The sequence below is a fragment of the Podarcis gaigeae genome (assembly GCF_964106915.1).
Source record: "Podarcis gaigeae genome assembly, chromosome: 11".
Taxonomy (NCBI): Eukaryota; Metazoa; Chordata; class Lepidosauria; order Squamata; family Lacertidae; genus Podarcis; species Podarcis gaigeae.
The window spans coordinates 37,492,496-37,515,032 of NC_139687.1; the positions used below are offsets into that span (position 1 = coordinate 37,492,496).

The 22,537-nt window shown below is 42.2% G+C and overlaps 2 protein-coding genes across 11 annotated transcripts in view; both read left to right on the plus strand.

The window, feature by feature from the left end:
• Nucleotides 1-15,464, plus strand: part of TENT2 (terminal nucleotidyltransferase 2) — a 33,476-nt gene extending 18,012 nt beyond the window's left edge. For both annotated transcript variants that reach the window (XM_083703606.1, XM_083703607.1), the window contains exons 11-15: nt 70-113; nt 7,523-7,659; nt 10,394-10,485; nt 11,953-12,032; nt 13,625-15,464. In XM_083703606.1, coding sequence (XP_083559732.1) covers nt 70-113; nt 7,523-7,659; nt 10,394-10,485; nt 11,953-12,032; nt 13,625-13,699 — 428 coding nt within the window. In that variant the 3' untranslated portion in view covers nt 13,700-15,464. The remainder of the gene's footprint in view (nt 1-69; nt 114-7,522; nt 7,660-10,393; nt 10,486-11,952; nt 12,033-13,624) is intronic.
• Nucleotides 15,465-16,526: 1,062 nt separating this feature from the next.
• Nucleotides 16,527-22,537, plus strand: part of CMYA5 (cardiomyopathy associated 5) — a 48,891-nt gene continuing 42,880 nt past the window's right edge. For 7 of the 9 annotated variants that reach the window (XR_014556359.1, XM_083703359.1, XM_083703358.1 and 4 more), the window contains exon 1: nt 16,527-17,105. Coding sequence is in view for 8 of the 9 variants with exons in the window: in XM_083703359.1 (XP_083559485.1) it covers nt 17,020-17,105 (86 nt within the window). In the remaining variant the exon portion in view is untranslated. The remainder of the gene's footprint in view (nt 17,106-22,537) is intronic. The other 2 variants (XM_083703364.1, XM_083703360.1) reach the window with 2 other exon arrangements.

Sequence of the window (22,537 nt, forward strand, 5' to 3'; positions counted from 1 at the left end):
TGGTGTAGCTGGTATGTTGTTTTCTGTGAAGTACATGAATCACAGCGACTTTAAACTTTTTTTTTATAGCCCTACCTGAACCTATCCTTCCATCCCTCCAAAAAAATTACCCAGTAAGTGCTTCTTATAAATTACTACATAATATGTTTATTAAAAATGGATGATCTACAATATGAATGTTGCTTTTAAATTTGGGTAGTGGCAAAATATGCCTATGACCATGCTTGTTAGATTTGTGCAGTGAGCCATCACTGTATGCCCGTGTTTGTAGAAAGTTCCCTTTGCAGTCTGGCTCCCTCCCCAATCCCTTTTGTTTCATACAAGCTAAATTTTTACGGAATAGTTCTGATCAGGTTCCATTGCTAGGAAGTTAGACCCATTTATTTCCTTGGGACTTGCTTCTAACTGTGTGCACTTAGGAGTGAAGCACATTGCGCTTAATCAGACTTGTGTCCTTTCTGTTCTGCATATAGGGCATGTCAGTGCCATGCCACGATTATCTGGTACTGTTCTGGATTTTAGTTCTCTGTAGCCCATTTGCATTTGGTGGTCTTGTAGTTCACATGCTCCTGAAGCTGGCCTTCTTTCCAGATCATCTGCATGCCTCAAGATCATGTTAAGTTGGCTCACTTTGCAGCTGCATGATTAGAGATCGCTTGCCTCCCTCCTAGATCTTCTTACCATGCCTGGGGCAAATGTGCAGCAGAGTGTTTGCTATCCTAGAATAGCTCACTTGCCACAAATTTATGCTGTAAGGGTTTAACAAACAAACAGAATCTGCTGTGAAACAGGTGAAAAATGCCCCAACATAATGGCCTAGATCTGACCAAGGCAGTAAATCTATGTCTGGACTATTTCAGACTTCAAGTGGGGGCTCACATGACTAAATTGGTGAGATCTAGGCCACTGTGTCCCAGACTGCTGAACAATGAGATACACTTTCTTCACATTATTACTGCTAACATAGTAACCTGTTAGGAGTATCTAGGGAATTCTTCCAAGGCAGTTCACTCAATCTGCGCAGGTAATACATATATTTGGAAGGTATTGCTGTTACATAAAGTATCTTTTGCTATGTATTTAGAAAAGCGTGCTCCTTGACCTTCAAGTATAGATTCTTCAGTGCCCAGAGCGCCTGTTGTGTGGCTTTCTGGGACAGAGCAGCTGAGTGAATGGCAGTAATTGAGGCGTGACACTTGGGAAATAATTGTCTCATATTCTAGAGGGGTAGTCATATTGGTGTGTGGTTGCAAAGGCAACAAAGAGCCTTGGGGCACCTTAAAGAGTAATCCATTGTGGCAGAAGCTGTCATGGGCCAGAGCTCACTTCATCAGATGATTTAAGCGGTCTGCCGAGTGATTAGGGGTATGTTTGATTTGTTTCTTTTAAGTGAGGTCAGAAGGTTAAGCAATACAAGTGAGTGCTGTAGGTATATGTTAGGAGTACGCAATGCATAAATGGATACAGAATCTAATGAAATTAATAAGCTTGCTTCCACACTAGAGCTGCTTAATACTGCTGAGGCATTTCTTTCCCATAATTAGTTGAGTTTGGAATAAAAATGGAGGTGCACTTCATATTAAGTACATACATTAAGTAGTAGTTCCCTTGTCCTGGAGCAGAATCCTTCTACAGTATTTACTCACAAGTAAGTTCCATTCAGCAAAGGTCCTTCCTAATGTCAATTAAAAGTTTTAATTGCAGGGCCAGCTGTTTTGGTTCTACTTATTATAATAACCTGCCCAGGATGGCTAACAACAATAATTAAAATCATATTTATCCCCAGTATTTAGATACCACCTAATGACAAAAGTCCTCTGCGTGGTTTGCAAGTAAAAATTAAGAACATAAAATACAACAGGAAAGTAAAACCTAACACGGGGGTTGGCAAGGCTTACTGGGCATGAGCCGGATCACTCCCGTGGAGATCCTCCGTGGGCTGGACAGGCACGTTGGTGCCAGAAATAGCTTCTGCACATGCCCAGATGTCAGAAACCGCACCTGCGCAGAAGCGATTTCCGGTGCCGCAGACATGCTCAGACGCAATTTCCGACGCATGCACAGAAGCAGTTTCCAGAGCCATGGAAGAGAGTCACTGGGAGGCTCAGTTTGGGGGCGGCCATTTACCTTTCCGCTGAGGCGGTACCTATTTATCTACCTGCACTTTGACATGCTTTCGAACTGCTAGGTGGGCAGGAGCAGGGACCGAACAATGGGGGATTTGAACCGCTGACCTTCTGATCGGCAAGCCCTAGGCTCTGTGGTTTAGACCACAGCGCCACCCGCGGGCTTACTATGTGACAAAGAATAGAATGGTTGCCTGAGCGGCTATAGTGAGAGAGATAACAGAATCTCCATGAGCAAAGAGTTTTACAGCTGCAGGGCTACCACTGAGAAGGCCCAGCCATGTGTCACATCCCCATAACAAATGTCCATTGAGAGTAGCACAAGCAGGTCCTCCCCTTCTGACTGGTTTTTGGTGACGCAAGAGATCACAGCTGGAGCATTAACATAGCCTCTTAAGTGCCCCAATGCATGTTCCCGTTAGTGGGGAATTAATTACTGGCTTCTGTGCCTTTCCCCCGTTTTTTCTTTTTCTGTTTTTACTGAAATAGCACAGTTTTGCTATTTAAAAAAAGCCAGGGAGAGGAAATGTAATTAAAGCCTCCCCTTGCAGAAAGTGGAACTGACATTGATGCAATTAAGAGACCAGCCTGACTGAAGCTGCAATTACATTTTATCTCTCTTTCTCTCTCTCTCCCACACCCACCCACATCAAATACTGCCGGCCGGGGGGGGGGGCAGGGTGGAGAGAGAAACATGGGAGGACAATAAGACAGCAGGCTGATGACAGAGTAAGTAAATAAAGGATGGTAGTTCTGGAAAGCTGGGCTAATGTGGAAGCAGCTTAAAACCGAGCCCCCTCAAGGTCACAGTAATGACTTCCGGGGCTCAGTTTGGCAAGAATAAGAGATGAGCAAGGTTGCTTATGCCTTAATTCCATTCCTTAAAGCATGTTGTGGATGCTGCATGATTTGTTCAACAAGAGAGGCTAAGGTTGGATTGAAATGGGTGTTGGAAAGTTTTGTGTTGACAAAGTAATTCCCTATGCTGCAAGATAAACCCAGCTTTTAAAAAAGTTTGTCATGCATGCATGCCGAAGCGAAGAGGTTTAAACTAAACAGTATTTTAGTTTCAAGGGTGAAATGGTGCAAGCAGGCGTCCACTCATGCGGTGGGGCTCTTTTGTCCTTCCTTCTCCCAGCAGCTTCCCACATGTCCCTAAAATCTGGGGCCACACAGGGACTGGAAGCGGGGAGAAGAGAAACTAGAAGTTGCTTTGCGCAAGTGGATAGCCATTGTTGACCACAAGAGTATATTATTTTCTATTGCTGTCCTGCATATGTATCTGTGTGGAATCAAACCTTTATGTATTCTTCACCATATTGGTGCCCTACTACTTATTTAAAATTGTGCTGAGCAAACTGTTCTGTAAAGCATCCACACTCTCTGCATAAGTTTATCAACTCATATTGAGAATCTGCTTTTTAAAATGCTGATCATACACAGTTAGACATTAACATCAGCAGTTACATGCTCTTTTTTTTAAGGCTAGCAAGGAACAGTGGAAAACTTCCCGACATATGGTAACATTTTAGAGTAAGCAGATTTATCTGTCTTCTTGCGATCTCATGTCTTAGGTTAGTGTTAATAAAGCATTTTTAAAAATTACATAGTTTAGAAACTACTTAGTTACTGTACTCTATAGTTTCATGACTCATTTATAATGTTGCAATAAATCTGAAATTTTGTTTTACCATTTTTCTAAATGTAATTAATTCTACATATTCATGTCACTTGACTTTTTAAAATTCATTTTTTTAATGCTTAATTGACTTTCACATATCAGTTAAGTGTAGCTAGTACCACACACTTGTATGGTTACACTTTACTGTGTAACTTAAAATTCCTATTTTTAAACACTGTTGCCTATGAGCATAACCTGGCTACATCATTTTCCATTGAAATGAATGGGAGTTGTGGCCAATGTATTGGTGTAGCTCCTAATCATGCACTTTATTTCTAAAATTGTATATCTTGCCCTTCAGTGGCCAATTGGTGTTCCAAGGGCTGCTTACACAATGTTTTGTTTTAATAAATAAGAAGAAAATAGCATTTATACAAAGCCTAGTGACAAGATGCATTTTGTATCCAAAGTAAGCACAACTTCCCATTCTTCTTGGTTTTTTTCACCCCATGTTGGCTATTTAGGGTGTGATACTTTTGTGGTAGTGGCTTTTTTTACATATACTGTACAATCAAGGGCCCACAACTACACTTGAGCACTGGAATACACATACCAGATGCATATGTGCCAGAATATGATAATCACCCAATTAGTAAGTTTCAGGTAGTCAGAAGGTTTGGGTTATGTACCTGCTGTGTCATTGAGCTGATACTTGCATTACAAAATTAGTGAATAGAGTGGTACCTCTGGTTACGTACTTAATTCGTTCTGGAGGTCTGTTCTTAACCTGAAACTGTTCTTAACCTGAAGCACCACTTTAGCTAATGGGGCCTCCCGCTGCCACCGCGCCACCGTTGTGCAATTTCTGTTCTCAACCTGAAGCAAAGTTCTTAACCCGAGGTGCTATTTCTGGGTTAGCAGAGTCTGTAACCTGAAGCGTATGTAACCCGAGGTACCACTGTAAAGCGGTTTTAAAAAACAAAAAGGTTCAGTATGAAAGCGGGAGTTGGTCTCATGCTCCTGCTGCTTGTGTCACTACCCTTTAGAGCAGTTTCAGGAGGATCCCAGGTAAACATGGTTTTGTACCAGGCATTATATTCTGCTCAGTGATAGCAGATATGAGCCTGAGACTCATTTCCCTTATAGTGGACAGAAAAATAAGTGTTTGAGCAGACTGCATTGCTTGACATGTACTGATTCTGAAACATTTGCCTTGTACTAGTGCACTTTAAGTTAATATGCAATCATAGGTCTTGTGATGCTCTGGTTGCATGCCATTATCATGGGCAGTTCGTTTTTTCTCCTATGGGCTTATGAACTTAACAGTTAGTTTTACAGAAAACAAGAAGCATTGACCAAAGTCTTTTTTTAGGTTTAGTTAAATGTAACAGTGATATTCAGAACTGTTCCGGTAGAATTTGCCTCCCCACTCTTCTCCCTGTGTTCCCCATCTTCTCCAGAGGGTCCCCTAACTCTTCAGAGGAGAAGGGGAGCTACAGAGGGTTGGAGAGGAAGGAGAAGTCTCATTGTGGAAATCTGTTTTACTCATGTATGGGCACAACTGGATTTCACCCACAGATCTTGGGAAACTTGTAAATCCTTATACAAGGACTACATGCCTATTTCTGGTTACTTTTGTCTACCTCTGGCAATTACCAGATGTAACTGCATTTTTCTGGCAAGTATTTAAGTAGAGTTTTATCACTTCCCAACTTCGCTAAATTTCTGGTACATGATAGGAATGTAAGAAAAGCCCTATGGATCCAGACAAAGTTCCAGCTACTCAAACATCTTGCTCCCACAATGGCTGTCTTAAATGCTCTTGGGGAGCCCAACAAGAAGGATATCCAGGCAATAATCCTCCCAAAGTTATGAGACCTGCATTTGAGTCCCATCATGCATACTGTCTGTGCCTGGGCTTCAGCTGGTACTCCTGGCTATAGTTCTCCAGTTGTAAGATGTGACTAGTGATGGACCTCATTTGATAACTTTGAGGGCAAACAAAATAAATATTTCTAAGTCTTTTGCATCAAGAATGAATAACATGGTTTTACTTTGCTTTGTCAATGTGTAATAGTGTTGATGAACTTTTCTGCTTAATTCACCTTATCTACTCTATGCAGTTTGGGTTTGTTAGAGTGGGGAAAAGGCTGGGTACTGTACTATCCTCTCACCTTTTTCAGTAAAACCTCAGCAAGGCCTGTGTTAAAGCAACACAGAAAGTTAGCCCTATCAGTAAGAAGATACCCTTTGTCATCCTCTCCCTGCTTACGGCTGCCAGCATGTTGAGTATTTTGTATAATTTTGTCAAACTTTCAACACACATTTCTAATATTAGGGCTCCAGTTTTGGAGTCAAGCTGTAGGGGCAAATTTGTACATTTGCATTCCGCCGTTCTCTCAATAAAAAGCCTGCTGGATCACACCAATGGCCCATCTAGTCCACCATCCTGTGGCCAACCAGGTGCAAGCAACACCTGATCAGAGGAGCATTCTTCCCTCTTGTGGTTTTCAACAGCTGGTATTCAGAAACAAACCGCCTCTGACTGTGGAGGAAGATCATAGTCATTATGCCTTGCAGCCTTGGATAGCCTTATCTGCCATGATTTTTTTCTAATCTTCTTTAAAACCCCAGGTTGGCAACTGTCACTGCCTTCTGTGGAAGCAAGTTCTACAGTTGAACTGCACTGTGTGAAGAAGAACTTTCTTTTATCTGCTTGGAATCTTCCAACATTCAGCTTCAATGCAGATCCTCTAGTCCTAGTGTTCCTCCATGCCATGCACAATTCTATACTCTTCTATCACATTGCCTCCTTACTCGCCTTTTCTCTCAACTAAAAAGCTCCAAATGTTGCAAGTTTTTCCTCCTAGGGGAGTTGCTCCCTTCCCTTGATAATTTTGGTTGCCCTTTTCTGAATTCTACGGTATTCTTTTTGAGGTGAGGTAACTGGAACTCAAGGCTGCTCAGGCTTGTGTACTCAACAATTTTCCACTGTAGCCCAACAACTGTAGGAAGTAAACATATGCTGAGAGATGGCAACTTGTTCAGGGCCACCTACTGACCTTCATGGCTGATTGGGACAGGAACTCAGATCTCCTTGGTCCATGTCTACCATTCTGTTCTCTCCAAAACACTTACTCCAATGTTTAGCAAGCAAAAGCTTTGCGTCGTTCCTTGTGCTTCCCCTTCATTTTAATGGGCATCTTTTAATTACCTGATAGAGTTTAAAACCAACTTCCCTGCATGCTGCAAATCAGCAAAATAGAAGGATATATGCTGAGGTGGCATTCCTTTGTATTACAGATGAGAACATTTATATGCAAGATACAGAGAGAGGAGCACTCAAAAGGGTCAAGGAGGGGCATTCCTTGTAGATGTTAGCTTTGTGCTTGGGATGGATGAGAGAGGATCTTTCTGAGGCTAGGAAGCTGATCCTCCGGTTACCAGAGTTATATTTTTCAGCGCCTGGCTCTTCTTCTAATGCTGATGCAGTCTGTTTTTCCCATTGCACAGTCAAACATGATGTTTTGAAAATAAGCTGACAATAATATGCTCAGATCTGGATTTCTTTTTTAAAAATTGCAATTTAAGTTTGAGTTTTTCAAGTCTCTCCGATTGTTCCAAACTGCATGTTAGTTGGAAGTGAGTACTACAGGTTGAATTGGGCTTATTTGGCCTCATTTTTTTTGCATGTTCAGTAACATATTAACTGATTTTAGCACCACAACACAGACACATTAAGCCTCGGTCTCTCTGTCTCTTATTGTTTTTACAGGAATCTTTTGATCCTACTATGCAGCTGCACCTTGTGCATCGAGCCCCGTGCACCATTCCTCCTTACCTTTCAAAAAACCAGTCAACACTTGGAGACCTGTTGCTGGGCTTCCTGAAATACTATGCTACAGAATTTGAGTGAGTGATCAGCTTGTCACTTAATGAAGCCTAATCTGCCTACTTTGCTCTGGCGGTTCGAATTGATTCTGTGCTGGTTGCAATTTACAAATGAACTAAAAGGTCTTGTATTTCCATTTGGTAGGGAATGCTTTCCTTTTTAATTTTTTAAAAAATGCCCATGTGTAAAAATGCACATAGTGAGAGGTTAAGGCTGGGTGGCTTAATAGTTTACATGCAAAGGCAGGTTAAAAATGTACGGCACAAGCTAAGAAAAGTTAATAAATCAGTGGGAGGGTACTTGGACTTAGATCACCAATAATTTGGCGGTCTGCAGTTCATAGTTTACCAAAATGGAGTCAGGGAGTGTTGTATATACAGTTGTACCTTGGAAGTTGAACGGAATCCATTCTGGAAGTCCGTTCGACTTCCAAAACGTTCAGAAACCAAATCGCAGCTTCTGATTGGCTGCAGGAGCTTCCTGCAGCCAATCAGAAGCCCCGTCGGATTTTCAGCTTCCAAAAATAGTTCACAAACTGGAACAGTCACTTCCGGGGTTTGTGACGTTCAGGAGCCAAAACGTTCAGGAACTAAACTGTTCGAAAACCAAGGTACGACTGTAAAGAAAAACCTTCTCACAGTTGTACTCATATGCATTTAAGTACTGAGCAAGATCTGCCTATGGGATGGACCTGCTGTTCAGAGATATATATGCCACCATAGGACTATGTAGCAGCTGGTTTAGCAGGATGAAATATTGCTAAGCACTGTAATAGAATGGAAGTCAGTTTTACAGTAGAATTGGCAAAGCACTGTCAAAAGTACCATTTGTAAATACAAATTCAAGATTACGTTTGCTTCACTTATTCCGCACAACTAAATTTGGGTGAATGCTGTTTTTACTGACTAGTACATAATTGTGGATGTCTTAAGCAAATACTGTACTTCTGTTTTACTGAAAATGCTAGCTAAATTAAACATATCCTAGAAATATATTCTGTAGGGGAGTGGGGAAATGATCTGCTTCCTGAAGTCCTTCTGACTGCAAACATTCTTAAATGTCCTATTTCATTTATACTGTTAAGGGAAGGTGGTAGGTTTTGCAGCTACCAATGAGTAGCAAAGCAGTTACTGGTGTAAATGTCATGCATATCTCCAGTGAGAGGGAGTTTAAGATTAAATGATCCCTTTAGATAAAAATTTAAATATTTGCCACTTAATAGCAAAGTTTAATTTTTTTATGAAGCAATTTCACTTTTATTAAGAAACATGGAACATTTCGGAAGATAAATAGGCAGTAATAACATTTTCATAAATCTTCTCCGTGTTACAATAATGCACAGTCTTAACTGCCCATTAGTTTGAATTTTTCATGGTGTAAAATTGTTTAAAATGTCTCAGTGGGACATTTCGAAAACTCCTACTTTTAAGCTGTTTGTTTTTAGTTACATAACAGACTACCAAGTTCAGATTTAAGGTCAACCTATGGTTAATCTGTATTTTGATAGATAAAACTAAAATAAGTATGGATTTGCTGTGTTCTCTTGTGGCAAAGCTTAGATTGACCAGCAACTCAGAATGAATAGTATTAGATATATCAAGTGCATACAACAATTCATATACATGGATTTAAATTTTCAAAAGCTTTCAAACTGGCATTCAGATTTGCTTTTCTGCATGTAGAATGGTGATTTTCTACTACTCCCAGAACCGTTATTGGGATAAGTCTTGCTGCTGCCATGGTTGTGGTTGTTTCTTGCAATATGTGGTCCTTTCGTCTCTCTTCCTTGCCTTTTATAATGAAGGGGGTTCTCCTAGTGAGTATTTTATATGTTTTAGAGGGGTACCTTTAGGTTAAACATTGCAGCCATTATTTCCAATGAAATAATTGCCCAACAAAAGTTCTGGATTCCTCTCCCCCCACCCCGACCTTTTTTTTTGTAGAGCTTGGAGCAAAGAATTGTCATATTGGATAACCCTATGACTTCCATTCAGTTTCATAATTTTTGCATTGCTTCCCTTATAGCTTCAATAGTTCTGGAAATTTTTTGGAGGTGTCCATAAAACCAGAAGTGTTTACATGCCCACTTAGCGAAGAAATTACAAAATATGCTATTCTGTCTTTGATTTCCCCAAGTGCATACATATATCGGCCTCAATAATTAATATAAAAAGGCAGTTATAAATATTTGGGCTTTTTTGTTGTGCTGAAAAAGCAACTGTTTTTTTCCAGTGATTTTTAGAAGCCAGATGGATTTTGCAAAAAAATGGTTAGCTTGGTTCAGAGTGCAGCGGAATGGTATTACTGTCTGCTGTGATCTGCTTAATTCTGTTACATAACTCTTTCCTTTAGCTTTTCCCCCCTTAAATTTATTGATAAGTTGGGATATAAGCCAAATGATGCTATAACATTTCTCTTTTCACTGACCTACATTCCCCTCCCCCTTTGGAACTTTGCTAATGGGAGTCATTAGCAAAAATGGAGAATCCAAGATCTGAGGTCCAGTTTCTTATCTTCCAAATTTTTACTTGGTCCTATATAGATCTTCCCTGTGACCCTGATAACTTTAGCCAAGCACAGCTTTTCCTGATTTCTGCCACCTACAACAGCCACAGTGGCATTTCTAGGTTATTTTCCATTCTTATGAGCTGCTTCAAAGTGATGTGCTTACCAAATAAATAAAGATCATTACACAATAACTTTTTAAAAAACCCAAATTGTAAAAGTTTATTACAATTGTTTTCCATTTGCTAGTTGGAGCAGTCAAATGATTTCAGTTCGTGAAGCCAAGGCCATTCCAAGACCTGACGGTGTTGAATGGAGAAACAAGTTCATTTGTGTAGAAGGTAAATTCTGAAGCTTTTTTGTAACTTAACTGTTATACATATATAATCTGTTGGAGTGAAGAGTGTTGTGCTGCAAGCTGAGAACATTTAAGCAGTATTAGGGCTTTTTAAATGCAATGCCAATTTCTGGTTTGTTGCAAAGCATCCATTCGCTATTTTGTCCAAGCAGGCTAATGAATGTTTTTTGTACGTGGGGATTGGAAATTGCATATTGATGTTCAGAGGATGGGTGCATGGAAGCCCAAAGCTTGTTTTCATAAGTCGAAACTAGGGGTAGCCAATGTGGTGTTCTCCAAATGTTGTTGGGCTACAACCCAACTAGTGGAAGCTGATGGAAGTTGTAGTCCACAGCATCTACCACCCATGCTCTAAACTATAGTTTGGCGTTAAGTGTGAACAGCCCCACTACATAAAGATACAATGTTTAGCTTGTCAGTACGTCACTGTTCTTACTCAATTAACGCTTGTACCATTCTTACAAAGCCTCTCACTATTATTGTTGTTTTCACAAAGATAGAATAAAAATAGAGACTGATTTATCCACGGAATCATTCCCTGCTGCGTATTAAGTATTGTGAGAGATATATTTCACCATAATTTAAATACTCTATGACTATTTCATACTTTTCATCTTGGAACAACCGTTAGTCCTCTGAAAGATAGCTTCCTTACCCATAGACCTTCTCAGATGCTATGGGGTGGGTGGGGCCCTTGAGTAGTTCTCCTACCCCCTGACATCAGAGGGTTGCAGCTTGGAAGAGCAGTCCCTAAGCTGCAGAATTCCTGCTCCACAGAGGTGCCATGAAAAGTGGGTAAAAAATCATATAAAGAAATCAATGTTTTCCTAGCAGTGGCCTGCCTTATGCCAGAAAAGCTGCCTTGAGGCTGTGTAGTCTGTTCTCTTTTTCACCTATTGGTGTGGTTTTTGCTTGTTCTCTCCTTTTGATAATTGCTTTAAACATGTATGTATTTAAGAGAATCCTGAAGAATTGTGCAAAGGCTGGAGATTCTCAGAAACATGCAGCTGTTATTTGCATTCTTTCATTCAAGTAATAATTTCTACTAAAATTGAAAAAAATACTCCCGTAAGGTGGATCTAACCCTTTGTATCAGTTTCATTAAGATAAGCGTACATAATTGTTCACTGAAATTGTAGTTTGCAGAGGAATATGTTCATACGACTCAACACAACTTCATGATTGCTAGGGTTTTGTGATTTGCTCAGATTATGGCCCTTGCAATGCAAAAAATAAACTGCAGTGGAAAAATGTTTCACTTTGACTACCCCCTCTCAGAAAATATAGTAAATGTAAGATCACCATCCTATACTTTCATATAGTTTTGTTGATTCCAGTGTAATTTTTCCTAAGTGAATAGTTTTAGGACTGCTGCTTTAGAATAAAAAAACACACCAAACAAACCCAAGTGAAAGCCACATCACTGGTAATGCTCTTTTAACCTTTCCAGAACCTTTTGATCGAACAAACACAGCTAGAGCGGTACATGAAAAACAGAAGTTTGACATTATCCTAGATGAATTTCGCAAGGTAAAAATGCACAACACTCCAATAAAGCTTTACAAAAAAGTGATTACATATAATTGTTTGAAGAAAATTATCCCCCCCCCCCCCCGGTGAAACTTGAAATCCAAGGCATATTTGTGCTTCTCTGATTTTTCTAAGCAATTAATCCTTGGCTTTCTTCCCCCCTCCGTGGCTGAAATCCAAAGAACGGTGCAACTATTTCTGTGCACCCAAAGGGATTTTGGCCTTATGTTTTTCAAACAGCAACTTCCAAAGGCAAATGACTTTGAAATTGAGAGGACTTTCAAAGCAGGCAAATGTATGACAAAAGTATGGCAAATGTACCTGCTGTTCAAAGAAGGAAAATGCATCTCCTTAGGATCCTTGCCATAGGACCTTTTTGTAGCCGGATCGCTGTAACTCACATATCATGACCTCGGTAATCAGAGTACTGTCTTCAATGTGTTTCATACTTGGAAGCTAGTTTGACTTCTAAAATGGAGTATCTGGGAACTTATATAGCTAATTCAAGCTACAATACATGTAAATCATATTTTGAAACTGCTTGTAGGAGGAGGAAGCGGGCTCTGGCCAATGGAGGTGGGAGGGTCAGCCAGCCCATCAGTCATCCAACATGACAACGTCTGATGATTTGGGTCATGTGAAATAATAATAATAATAATAATACTACAGTGGTACCTCTGGTTGCGAACGGGATCTGTTCCGGAGCCCCGTTCGCAACATGAGCAGAATGGAACTCATGTCTGCGCATGCGTGGGTTGCGATTTGTCGCTTCTGCGCATGCGCGTGACGTCATTTTCATTGTCTGTGCATGTGCGAGCGGCGAAACCCGGAAGTAACCCTTTCCGGTACTTCTGGGTCGCCGTGGGATGCAACTTGAAAAGACGTAACCTGAACTGAACGTAACAAGAGGTATGACCGTACTTTTATTCTTTATATACTGTCCACTTGATGGGCTTGCCCCAGCCACTCTGGGCGGCTTCTAGCAAATTAATCATCAAACACAGTAAAACATCACACATTAAAAACTTCCCTATACAGGGCTGCCTTCAGGTGTCTTCTAAAAGTCATAGTTGTTTATTTCCTTGACATCTGATGGGAGGGCATTCCACAGAGCGGGCGCGACTACCGAGAAGGCCCTCTGCCTGGTTCCCTGTAACCTCGCTTCTCACAATGAAGGGACAGCCAAAAGGCCCTCGGAGCTGGATCTCAGTGTCCGGGCTGACCGAGCAGTTCCATTTGCAAACTTTTGCAGCACAGCCAATCGCACCAGGGCTTGCTGTCACCATTAGTCAGCTGATCAGCACTGACAGCAAGTCTTGCTTGCCATGAAACAGTGCCCACTAAGACAGCTGTGTCTCTACCTGTCCCACACTTGATGTCCATATGCTGTCCGGTGTGGGGCAGGTGGATGTGGTTTGAGGAAATGACCCTGCAACGATTTGCTTTTCAAGAGAGTCGGAAATTCTTATGGCACACTCAACCCCTTGCACACTGTGCACTGTACTTACTTTGATTGTGAATCTTACTAATTTTGTTGTCTTTCTTTAATATGTTCCAGTATGTTCATTCTTGCATTTTGTTCTGTTTCATAGTCATGGCAGAGATTGAGAGACAGGAGGGACTTGAACTGTGTACTACCTTTAAGAGCAACTCTACAGAAAAGATAATTGGCTTCCTTCTCCTTAAGTGGACCATTCTGAAATACACAAAAGACATTACTGAAACCCCGGGATGCATTTCCCCCCTCCCTTCCCACTGACCTTATTTTTAAAGAGGAGATTTTTCTTTCAAAATTTTGTTAAGGAAACTTTTGTAAGAATTAAATACAACCTTCATGAAATGCATTAACAATTTGAAGACTGGCTTTCCGAAACATATTGAATCAGTGACCAATAAAGAGACTGCTGTAATACTAATTTTGCAAATCTGTTGGGAGTTTGATTCATTGTTAACTTACGTTGTAGTGGTTTGACTCAGCCACATGGAATATTGAAATGTAAAGATTAAATGTATGACAGTCAGGCCGTGACTTTAAAGTATAGCATACTGTGCACATTTCCTTACGAGAGAGAGTAGCTCCTGCTTTACAGCTGCAAAATGCAATATGCACTTTGGCTCTCCTTGGCTCTTTTCAGCTTTTAATAATCTTGTAATAAGAAACAGCAACTTTTAAAGAAAAATAACAACTACACCCTAAATGATGATGCTGATCTGGCTTAATTCTCAATGAGTTCGCAAATGTATTTGGATTGTGCTACTTTAGATTGCGTAGGACTGAATACTCCTCCATAGAACAGAATTCCCTTCCACATTGAAAACCAGGTACTGGGTGGAAGGAGGCCAGGTTAAACCCTTTCCTGACTTGCAGCTTCCTGTGTGGAAGGAATTTAGTTAAATGGGAGAGCCTATTCAAGTTGTGAGCCCCCCACCTGCAGTCTGAAGTAGCACAACTCATGCAGGAGGTTTGCCACCTCAGCGAGAATTTCTGGGGGTTGTATTCTTTACTGGAATTTTAAAGCAGCAGGATAACTTCAAGGCAGTTGAATCATCTGTGAGGCTTGCATAATGTGTGACATGCTGAGCTGAATGCAGCCTGCCATCCATGTATGGCAGCCCCTCGGGTTTGAAAAGCATTTTGTGTGTTTCCGGCCACCCTGGGGCTGCAAAAAATCAGGATGTTGTCAGGCAGTTTGCCTGCCATTAGGAATGGTCAGTGGGCTCTGTGTTCTTACTTGATATACAGGCACTGCAGGTAAGATTTCTTTTATGGCAGACTGCTCTATGTTGCTTGATGCTCACTGCAGACTGAGAGTGGCGTTGAACATTACAGTGAAGCAGAGGGAAAGGAAACACAAGGGAGAATTGTACTTCCTCTTAATTGCACTTCCATTGTGATATATGGATCCTACAAAGATGGTACCGTGGCTTGTACAACCCCCTCCCCAGTTTTCTGCGCCACAACAGCAGTGTAAGGAAGCATACTTTCTTTCCACTTCCTCATACACCCATCCCACTGCTCTGTTGTAAACTGTGGAGCTGCCATGAGTTGAGCCCTCTCCTACCATTTTTCCCCCCATATATATAAAGTAGTGACAACTGCGAAAAATAGCTGCTACGATAAGCCAAGTTGTTGTTATTTTAATTTGTTTCTATTTTTGTGTAAATATTTGTATGTTGGTCAGCTGCTATATAAATCAGGATTTAAGAAAACTTAAATTTTAACTCCCCCCCCCAAGAAGTATGAGACTTATTTTAGATCCGCTGTTGCACAATTTGTGCCTCTTATATTTATTGCAGACCAATTCATATGTTAACAAATGTTTACTTTTCACTGATGTCGAACTTCCTTTCCCCTCTAAGTTTAATATTTTTATTGTGTCAAGTGGAATAAAGTTTCTGTATTGAAAATAAAGCTATCTTTTGTATATTTCACCTTTTTTCTTTCAATCCGCTTCTCGGCTCTTATTGTGTAGCCTGATAGTATTGTGAAGAGTGCTTTATCAATCTCAGCGATGTGAAGAAATTTGGATTTAAACTTTTTAGTCTTGCATACGACTTACAGGGCTAGCCTTAATATGATGGGCTAGAAGTGTGTTCTGGGACACAGTTTACATGATGTTGCTACTGCTACACACACTCACAAACACCAGTTTCTTGGTAGCTGGGCTCCATGTTGCATTGATAGTGGGTTGCATGTGCCAATGGTATGAATCACTCAGATCACCTTTCTCTCTCTCTGCCTCTGTGGGAGCCCTGCTTGGGTACTCATGAGGAGGAGTTAGGTTGATAGACACAAGATAGAGCATTTTCAGTAATGATCCCAAGATAATGCCCTTTTTAAAATGTGCTGGGACTGTGTGTGTGTGTGTATGTGAGAGAGAGAGAGAGAGAGATTGCTTTTGTGCTTTTATATATATATTATATATATTTTGTGCTTTTATACCCTGAGACCTTTGGGTATAGAGCGGTATACAAATAATAATAATAATAATAATAATAATAATAATAATAGAATGTCACTTTTTGTACATCACCCTGGGAGGAGCTGATTTTTTTTAACAGCAGCTTATAAATCTATAGACTAACCAAAGTTGATAATAAGAAGAAACCATTTCAGTTCTGCTGCCATGTTGTAAGCTCATATTTTCCCAGCCCTGATGGGAGACTTAGGGATTGATTTTGGGACCTCCTGCATGCAAAGCCAAATGTTCTACTGCTAAGCAGAGGTCCTTCTGCCTCAGAACTGAGACGACTAAATGGGAAGGGTAAAGAGCGAATGTGCAAGCATGGATGCTGATGGACCTCCTTCCTTTACTTGATTCCACGGCTGAACAGTAACATTTCATGAGAATCCTGTGCCCCTGTACTTTTGTGTGTTTATGAGAGCGTGTGCTGCAATATAGACGAGAGCACATGCGAAAAGTTCTTACGTAACGCAAAGTATAAATGGCAATTCATAGCTCACTGGGTGACCTTGAGCCAGTCACCAACTCTCAGCCTAACCTCCCTCACAGGCTTCTTGTGAGAAGACAACAGGAAGGGAGAGACCATCTTGAACTCCTCAGAGGGAAAACATGATGTGAATATGATAAGAAACAAATATGTCTTGATCCAGCAATAGAGAATGTGATAGTAGCCTCCTGAACTGTCGGGATGCTGCAGGGGAAGACCTCTATCTGCATTCAGAGCCACAGGTAGTTAGGCCTGCCTGAGCTCTGGCCCGGGAAGCCGTAGATAGATCAAGGCCACTAATTTGCAGGCCAGCCACCTATTTGCTGGCCCTGGAAACAAGGTGGTGTTAGGACCCAGTGGCCAGTCCAAGGTGGCAGCAGCGGTTTGATGTTTCAACTTTCCGTCGTTCTATTTAAAGACTTTCCTGAGTCAGGAGAGCCGAGCTGCTGTGGATGACAGTTTGCTTCGGGCAACCCTGGAGAGTATTGAGTAGAGTGGGATAAACACAGCTAGAGAAAGTGACCTGGGGGACAAAATGGAGACCGACTGCAACTATGAGTCGGACGGATCACCTGATGTCTCCATGGAAGAGGAAGAGGAGGATGAATATGAGCCAAACAGGTACGGTACCTTTCAAAAATGAGACTCTGCAGCCTACTTACAGGCTGTCAAGAAGTTCTGGAAAACTGAAACGGGGAGAAGTGCCTTTGTGCAAATGCCATGCGGCATCAAAAAGGAGATGAAAGTTTTGAGGATGAGGGGGAGCTTTCTGATGATTCTGAATGCAGCTGGTTGTGATTCTGAAAGTGCCTGGCCTGTGTGCAAAAGGCATTTTCTATTTAAAGATCCTGCGTTGTGCCAGTTGGATTGGCATCTCCTGCTCCTTCCGAGCTGGCTCGTCACTGCATATCAATCTCCATTACTCTCAGGGTGTGTGTGTGTAAGTGAAGCGGACGAGTCCTTTAATTTGTTCTTTTAAAAACGCCATAACCCACGGTGCAATGAGAGGTGGGGGAGAAATTGAATTCAAGAATCGATTGCTTGCGGGGTGTGTGTGTGTGGAAATGAGTGGTGGTTGTGACTCAGTTTGTGTTTGGTGGCTACAGGCCGTTTGGTCTTCATGTACTTTCGGCATGGCTTGTTGCTTGGTCTGATAGCACAGGGCTCCTAAAAATGGGGTGATTTCAGCTCTGCACCCAATAGATGAATGGAAAGGGCACTCCAAAGGCAATAGCAGATGTACGTATATAGTTAAGGAAGATTCCTAGCCAGAAAAGTTTACCGTGATGGTTCCCAGTTTCTGGTTCAGGACTTGGTAGCAATAAGCCCATTTTGACTACAAAATAAAAACACTGAAACCAGGGAGGTCTGAACTGCTGGAGATGAAGACTTCGTAGTACAGGGAGTCTTGTCTTGCTGCTTTGGCTCAAGATCTGCTGTCACTTGGTTATTGAATTGTCCTTTTCTTCCTCCCCTGTGGAGACAGAGCTCTAGCCAGCATGCTGGCTGGCGGGGAGGGGCTAGTAGATCACTGCCTTACCTGCACAACTGGTTTTCCCTACCTAGATTTAATAATAATAAAAGAAGAAGAAGACATCTTGCTTTTAAAAGAGGGAAACTTCTAGCGGCAAAAACTGGTTCCCCCAAAGTCGTCATGCCACAGATGCAGCTCAGCTTTGTTCTCCAGAAATTCCCCTGGGGCAAGGTAGATTTAAGACTGGAGGTGCTTTCAGATGGACGTTTTATTGTGTGATGGATCTTCTTGTAGCAAGTCCCCTCATGATATCATTGGCATCAAAATGCCAGGCCATATTCCCCCAGCCATTAAGTCTTCATTTACCCTTTTTGTAGTAAACCCATTAAGTTAAGGCTGGATACTTCTTTTGTTTTCTTTGATGGGGTCCCTCTTTCTTCATGCTAGCCATTTAAATGGCAACACTCCTTTGCAAGATGGTTTGCATTTTTAATTAAAGGGTAAAAGCTGCATTTCATCTGGGCTGAAGATAATTTGTTGACTCGCAAAGCATTTCTGGGTTGAACGGCGCATACAATTGCAACCACCTTGATACTTATACACATGGTGCTTATATGTCCTGGTGCTCTCTGGTGTGTGTGTACATATCTCTAATAATGGTTCAATACAACTGCCTGCATTTGCAGACTTTCCTTAGCAGTGTGGTTATGGGAGCTGTCATGCTCGGCTCCTGCACCTCAGCATGTACCACCACGCCACTGATTAATATAGCAAGGATAAATGACTTTGCATTACTTACACGTAGTTTAATTAGCCAAATGGATTCTCTGTGTGTGTTGCTTCTGAAGAAGAATGGGAATGTGATTAATGGAAATGACTAACGTGACTTGATAAATGTGTTGCCTGTCTCTGGGAACTCGCCCAAATGATCTCTTACGCTGCGCCCTGAAGTGAGGGTGGCTGTAGCGTTAGTGGTTTTTAAAAATGTAGCTGCAAATTCATCTTCAGCATGAGAGCAAGCTGGACTCTGGGAGCAGAAAGTGAAGTTGTCCTGCCCTTTCTCTCTCAAGCACTCAAAGTGTACTTATGACCCAGTTGTGCCAGCTGCTGTGCTGAGGGCAGAACTACATTTTATGGGAGGCAGCTGCCAAGATCAGTGCTTCTAAAGCAATGATGTCAAAACACAAATAACAGGGGTTTTCTAAATGCAGATTTAAATGCAGAGAAGGAAATTACACTACATCCCCCACTAAAAGAGACGGCAGGCACTCAAAACCACTGAAATTAAGAGACCAAACCACTGAAGGTTTTTGCCTGGTGCCTAAAATAAGACAGAGATAGTTCCAGGTAAAAAAAAAGGTAAAGGTAAAGGACCCCTGGACAATTAAGTCCAGTCAAAGGTGACACCTGGGTGTGGTGCTCATCTTACTTTCGGGCTGAGGGAGCCGGCGTTTGTCCACAGACAACTTTCTGGGTCATGTGGCCAGCATGACTAAACCGCTTCTGACGCAACAGAACACAGTGATGTAAACCTCTCCACCTCAGCGTACCTATTTATCTACTTGCACTGGGATGCTTTCGAACTGCTAGGTTGGCAGGTAAGCCTCTCTGGGGACAGCATCCCCAGATGCAGGGAGCCACCACAGAAAGGGCCCAGTCTCTTGTTACCACAGTGTGGATCTCCAGTGAAGGGGCCACATGGAAAAGGGCCTTAGATGACAATTGCAGGGTCCAGTTTGGTTCACGTGGGGAGAGGTGATCCTTGAAGTATTGAGGTCCTGAGCTGCATAAGGCTTTATATGTCAAAAACAGCACTTTGAATTCAGCCTGGGCACCAAATTGGTAACCAGTGCAGTCATGCCAGAATTGGTGTTATATGTTTGGGTTATCCTTCCCCAGTCAACAATCTGGCCATTGGATTCTGCGCTACTTGCAGCTTCCAAACCATCTTCAAAGGCTGCCCCACATATTGCAGTAATCCAACCAGAGGTTACCAGAGCATAGACTGCAGATGCAAGGCTATCCCTGTCCAGATAGGGGAACAGCTGGGACACCAGTCAAAGCTGATGGAGAAGACACTCAGTGTCACCGAGGCTATTTGAGTCTCAAGCTACAGGAATGGATCTAGAAGTACCAGAATCTAGGTACCCCCTCCTCCAGAAGGGTTACACCCCCATTCAGAGCAGGCCCACATCCCAAAAGAATCCACAGGAGACTTTGGCTCTCACATAGTGCTCCCAAGCGGTAGCAAAAAGCACCCAGAAAGTCGAGGTCAAGCCAAGGTTAGGTGCAAGAGATCAAATCCAGGGTGAAATGTAATCTGGGTGCAACTAAGGAGATGTACTGGAAATTCACTCCCCAAGTTGTAGAGATGGCTGCCAGCATGGGTGGCTTTAAAAAGGGATTCATGGAGGATAAGGCTACACATGGCTACTAACCACAGCGGCTTTGCTCTGCTTTCACGGTATAATAATAATAATTTATTATTTATACCCCGCCCATCTGGCTGGGTTTCCCCAGCCACTCTGGGCGGCTTCCAACAGAATATTAAAATACAATAGTCTATTAAACATTAAAAGCTTCCCTAAACAGGGCTGCCTTCAGATGTCTTCTAAAAGTCTGGTAGTTGTTTTTCTCTTTGACATCTGGTGGGAGGGCGTTTCACAGGACGGGTGCCACTACCGAGAAGGCCCTCTGCCCGGTTCCCTGTAACTTGGCTTCTCACAGCAAGGGAAACGCCAGAAGGCCCTCAGCGCTGGACCTCAGTGTCCGGGCAGAATGATGGGGGTGGAGACGCTCCTTCAGGTATACTGGACCGAGGCTGTTTAGGGCTTTAAAGGTCAGCACCAACACTTTGAAGTGTGCTCGGAAGGCAGGAGGACTGCAGTTGCTGGGAATGGGGGAGAGCACTGCTGCTTTCAGATCCTTCTTGCAAGCATCCCATAGGCATCTGACTGGTCACTGTGAGAATAGGATGCTGGACTAGACGGGCCATTGGCCTGATCCATCAGGCTCTTTCTGATGCTAAGTGGATTTGGCACACTTGAACACAAATCCTCTCCCCAAATAAATCTACCATATTTTTTGCTCTATAAGACTCACTTTTTCCCTCCTAAAAAGTAAGGGGAAATGTGTGTGCGTCTTATGGAGCGAATGCAGGCTGCGCAGCTATCCCAGAAGCCAGAACAGCAAGAGGGATTGCTGCTTTCACTGCACAGCGATCCCTCTTGCTCTTCTGGCTTCTGGGATTCAGAATTGTTTTTCTTGTTTTCCTCCTCCAAAAACTAGGTGTGTCTTGTGGTCTTGTGCGTCTTACAGAGCGAAAAAATACGTAACTTTCTTGCACTAAAGAAAGAGAGAGGAAAATGCACTGGGAGACATGGGATAACAGTTGTGTGACATGATGTTATATAACCTCCCTGCCAGCAGATCATCAGGAATTCTCAATAAACCTTGGATGCCCTACAACCTTCCCACAAACTTGGTGCAAACAAATCAGGACGAATACTTAACAAACAAGAGACCCTAAAGTTCTCTGGTTTCCATATGTAGCTCAGTCACTGGCTTGGATGCAGTTCTGATTTTGAAGGAAATTGCTCAACTGAATTGGTGGGACTTGACTGTCTGCCAGAGCCAAGGCTGGCCGGCCTCAGATCATCCTACACTGGGAGGTTTGCTTCATTCAAAATAAAACCCAGAAGACGTGTCAGTGAGGCATGAGACACTGATCGATTGCAGCAGGTCTGGGCAATCTGTTCGGCAGAGAGCACTGCATTAAAAAGTGTGAAGATTTGCTGCTATTACTGCACCTGGTCAATATTTCTTCTAGTTAAAAGCAAGAACTCTTATCCCAGTACATATTGCAGGGATAGGAGAGAGGTAGTGGATGAGGAGCCAGGAGACTTCTGTGTATAATGCAGCAGAAATACTGTTCCTGTCAACATATTTGTTTATGAATCCTCTCTCGCCTTTCTTTGTCCCCTGTTTAATTTTAAGAGTCTAAAACAGATCTAAAACAATGGTTTGTCTCTATTCAAGCAACAAGAGCCTGGTTTCTAGTTGGGTTAATATTTTCCCATAGCTTTCATGTTTTAACTGAAACACCTTAGAGTAATGTAAGTAGGTATCCAACTCTGAAAGGCACGTATTCTGTATCTTACAGGGTGGCCATGTACCCTACTTTACAGAGGACACTTCTCTCTTTGAAGGACTCCTCTGTCTGAAGAGCTGTCCAGTTTAAAGATGAGGAATCACAAAAAGGGAGAGCAGGGACTTTGAAGTTGCCCATTAACTTTTAGTGCATAAATATCAGAATGAGTAGGCACATAGACACTATGTGAGATGTACTATATTTCTATTGAAAAATACATTTTTGCACCCTTCTGAGTGGAGTGTCTTGACAAATGAGGTGCATCAGCCTCTGTCCCTATATGGCTTCAGGCAGCATCTATTCCGAAGGGCCTGCAGGATCAGGCCAAGGGCCCATCTAGTCCAGCATTCTCTTCTTCCCGGGGTCAACTGAATGCCTGTGGGGAACCTTGATTGACAGATGATTGTCTGGTGCTTGCCTTTGCTGGAA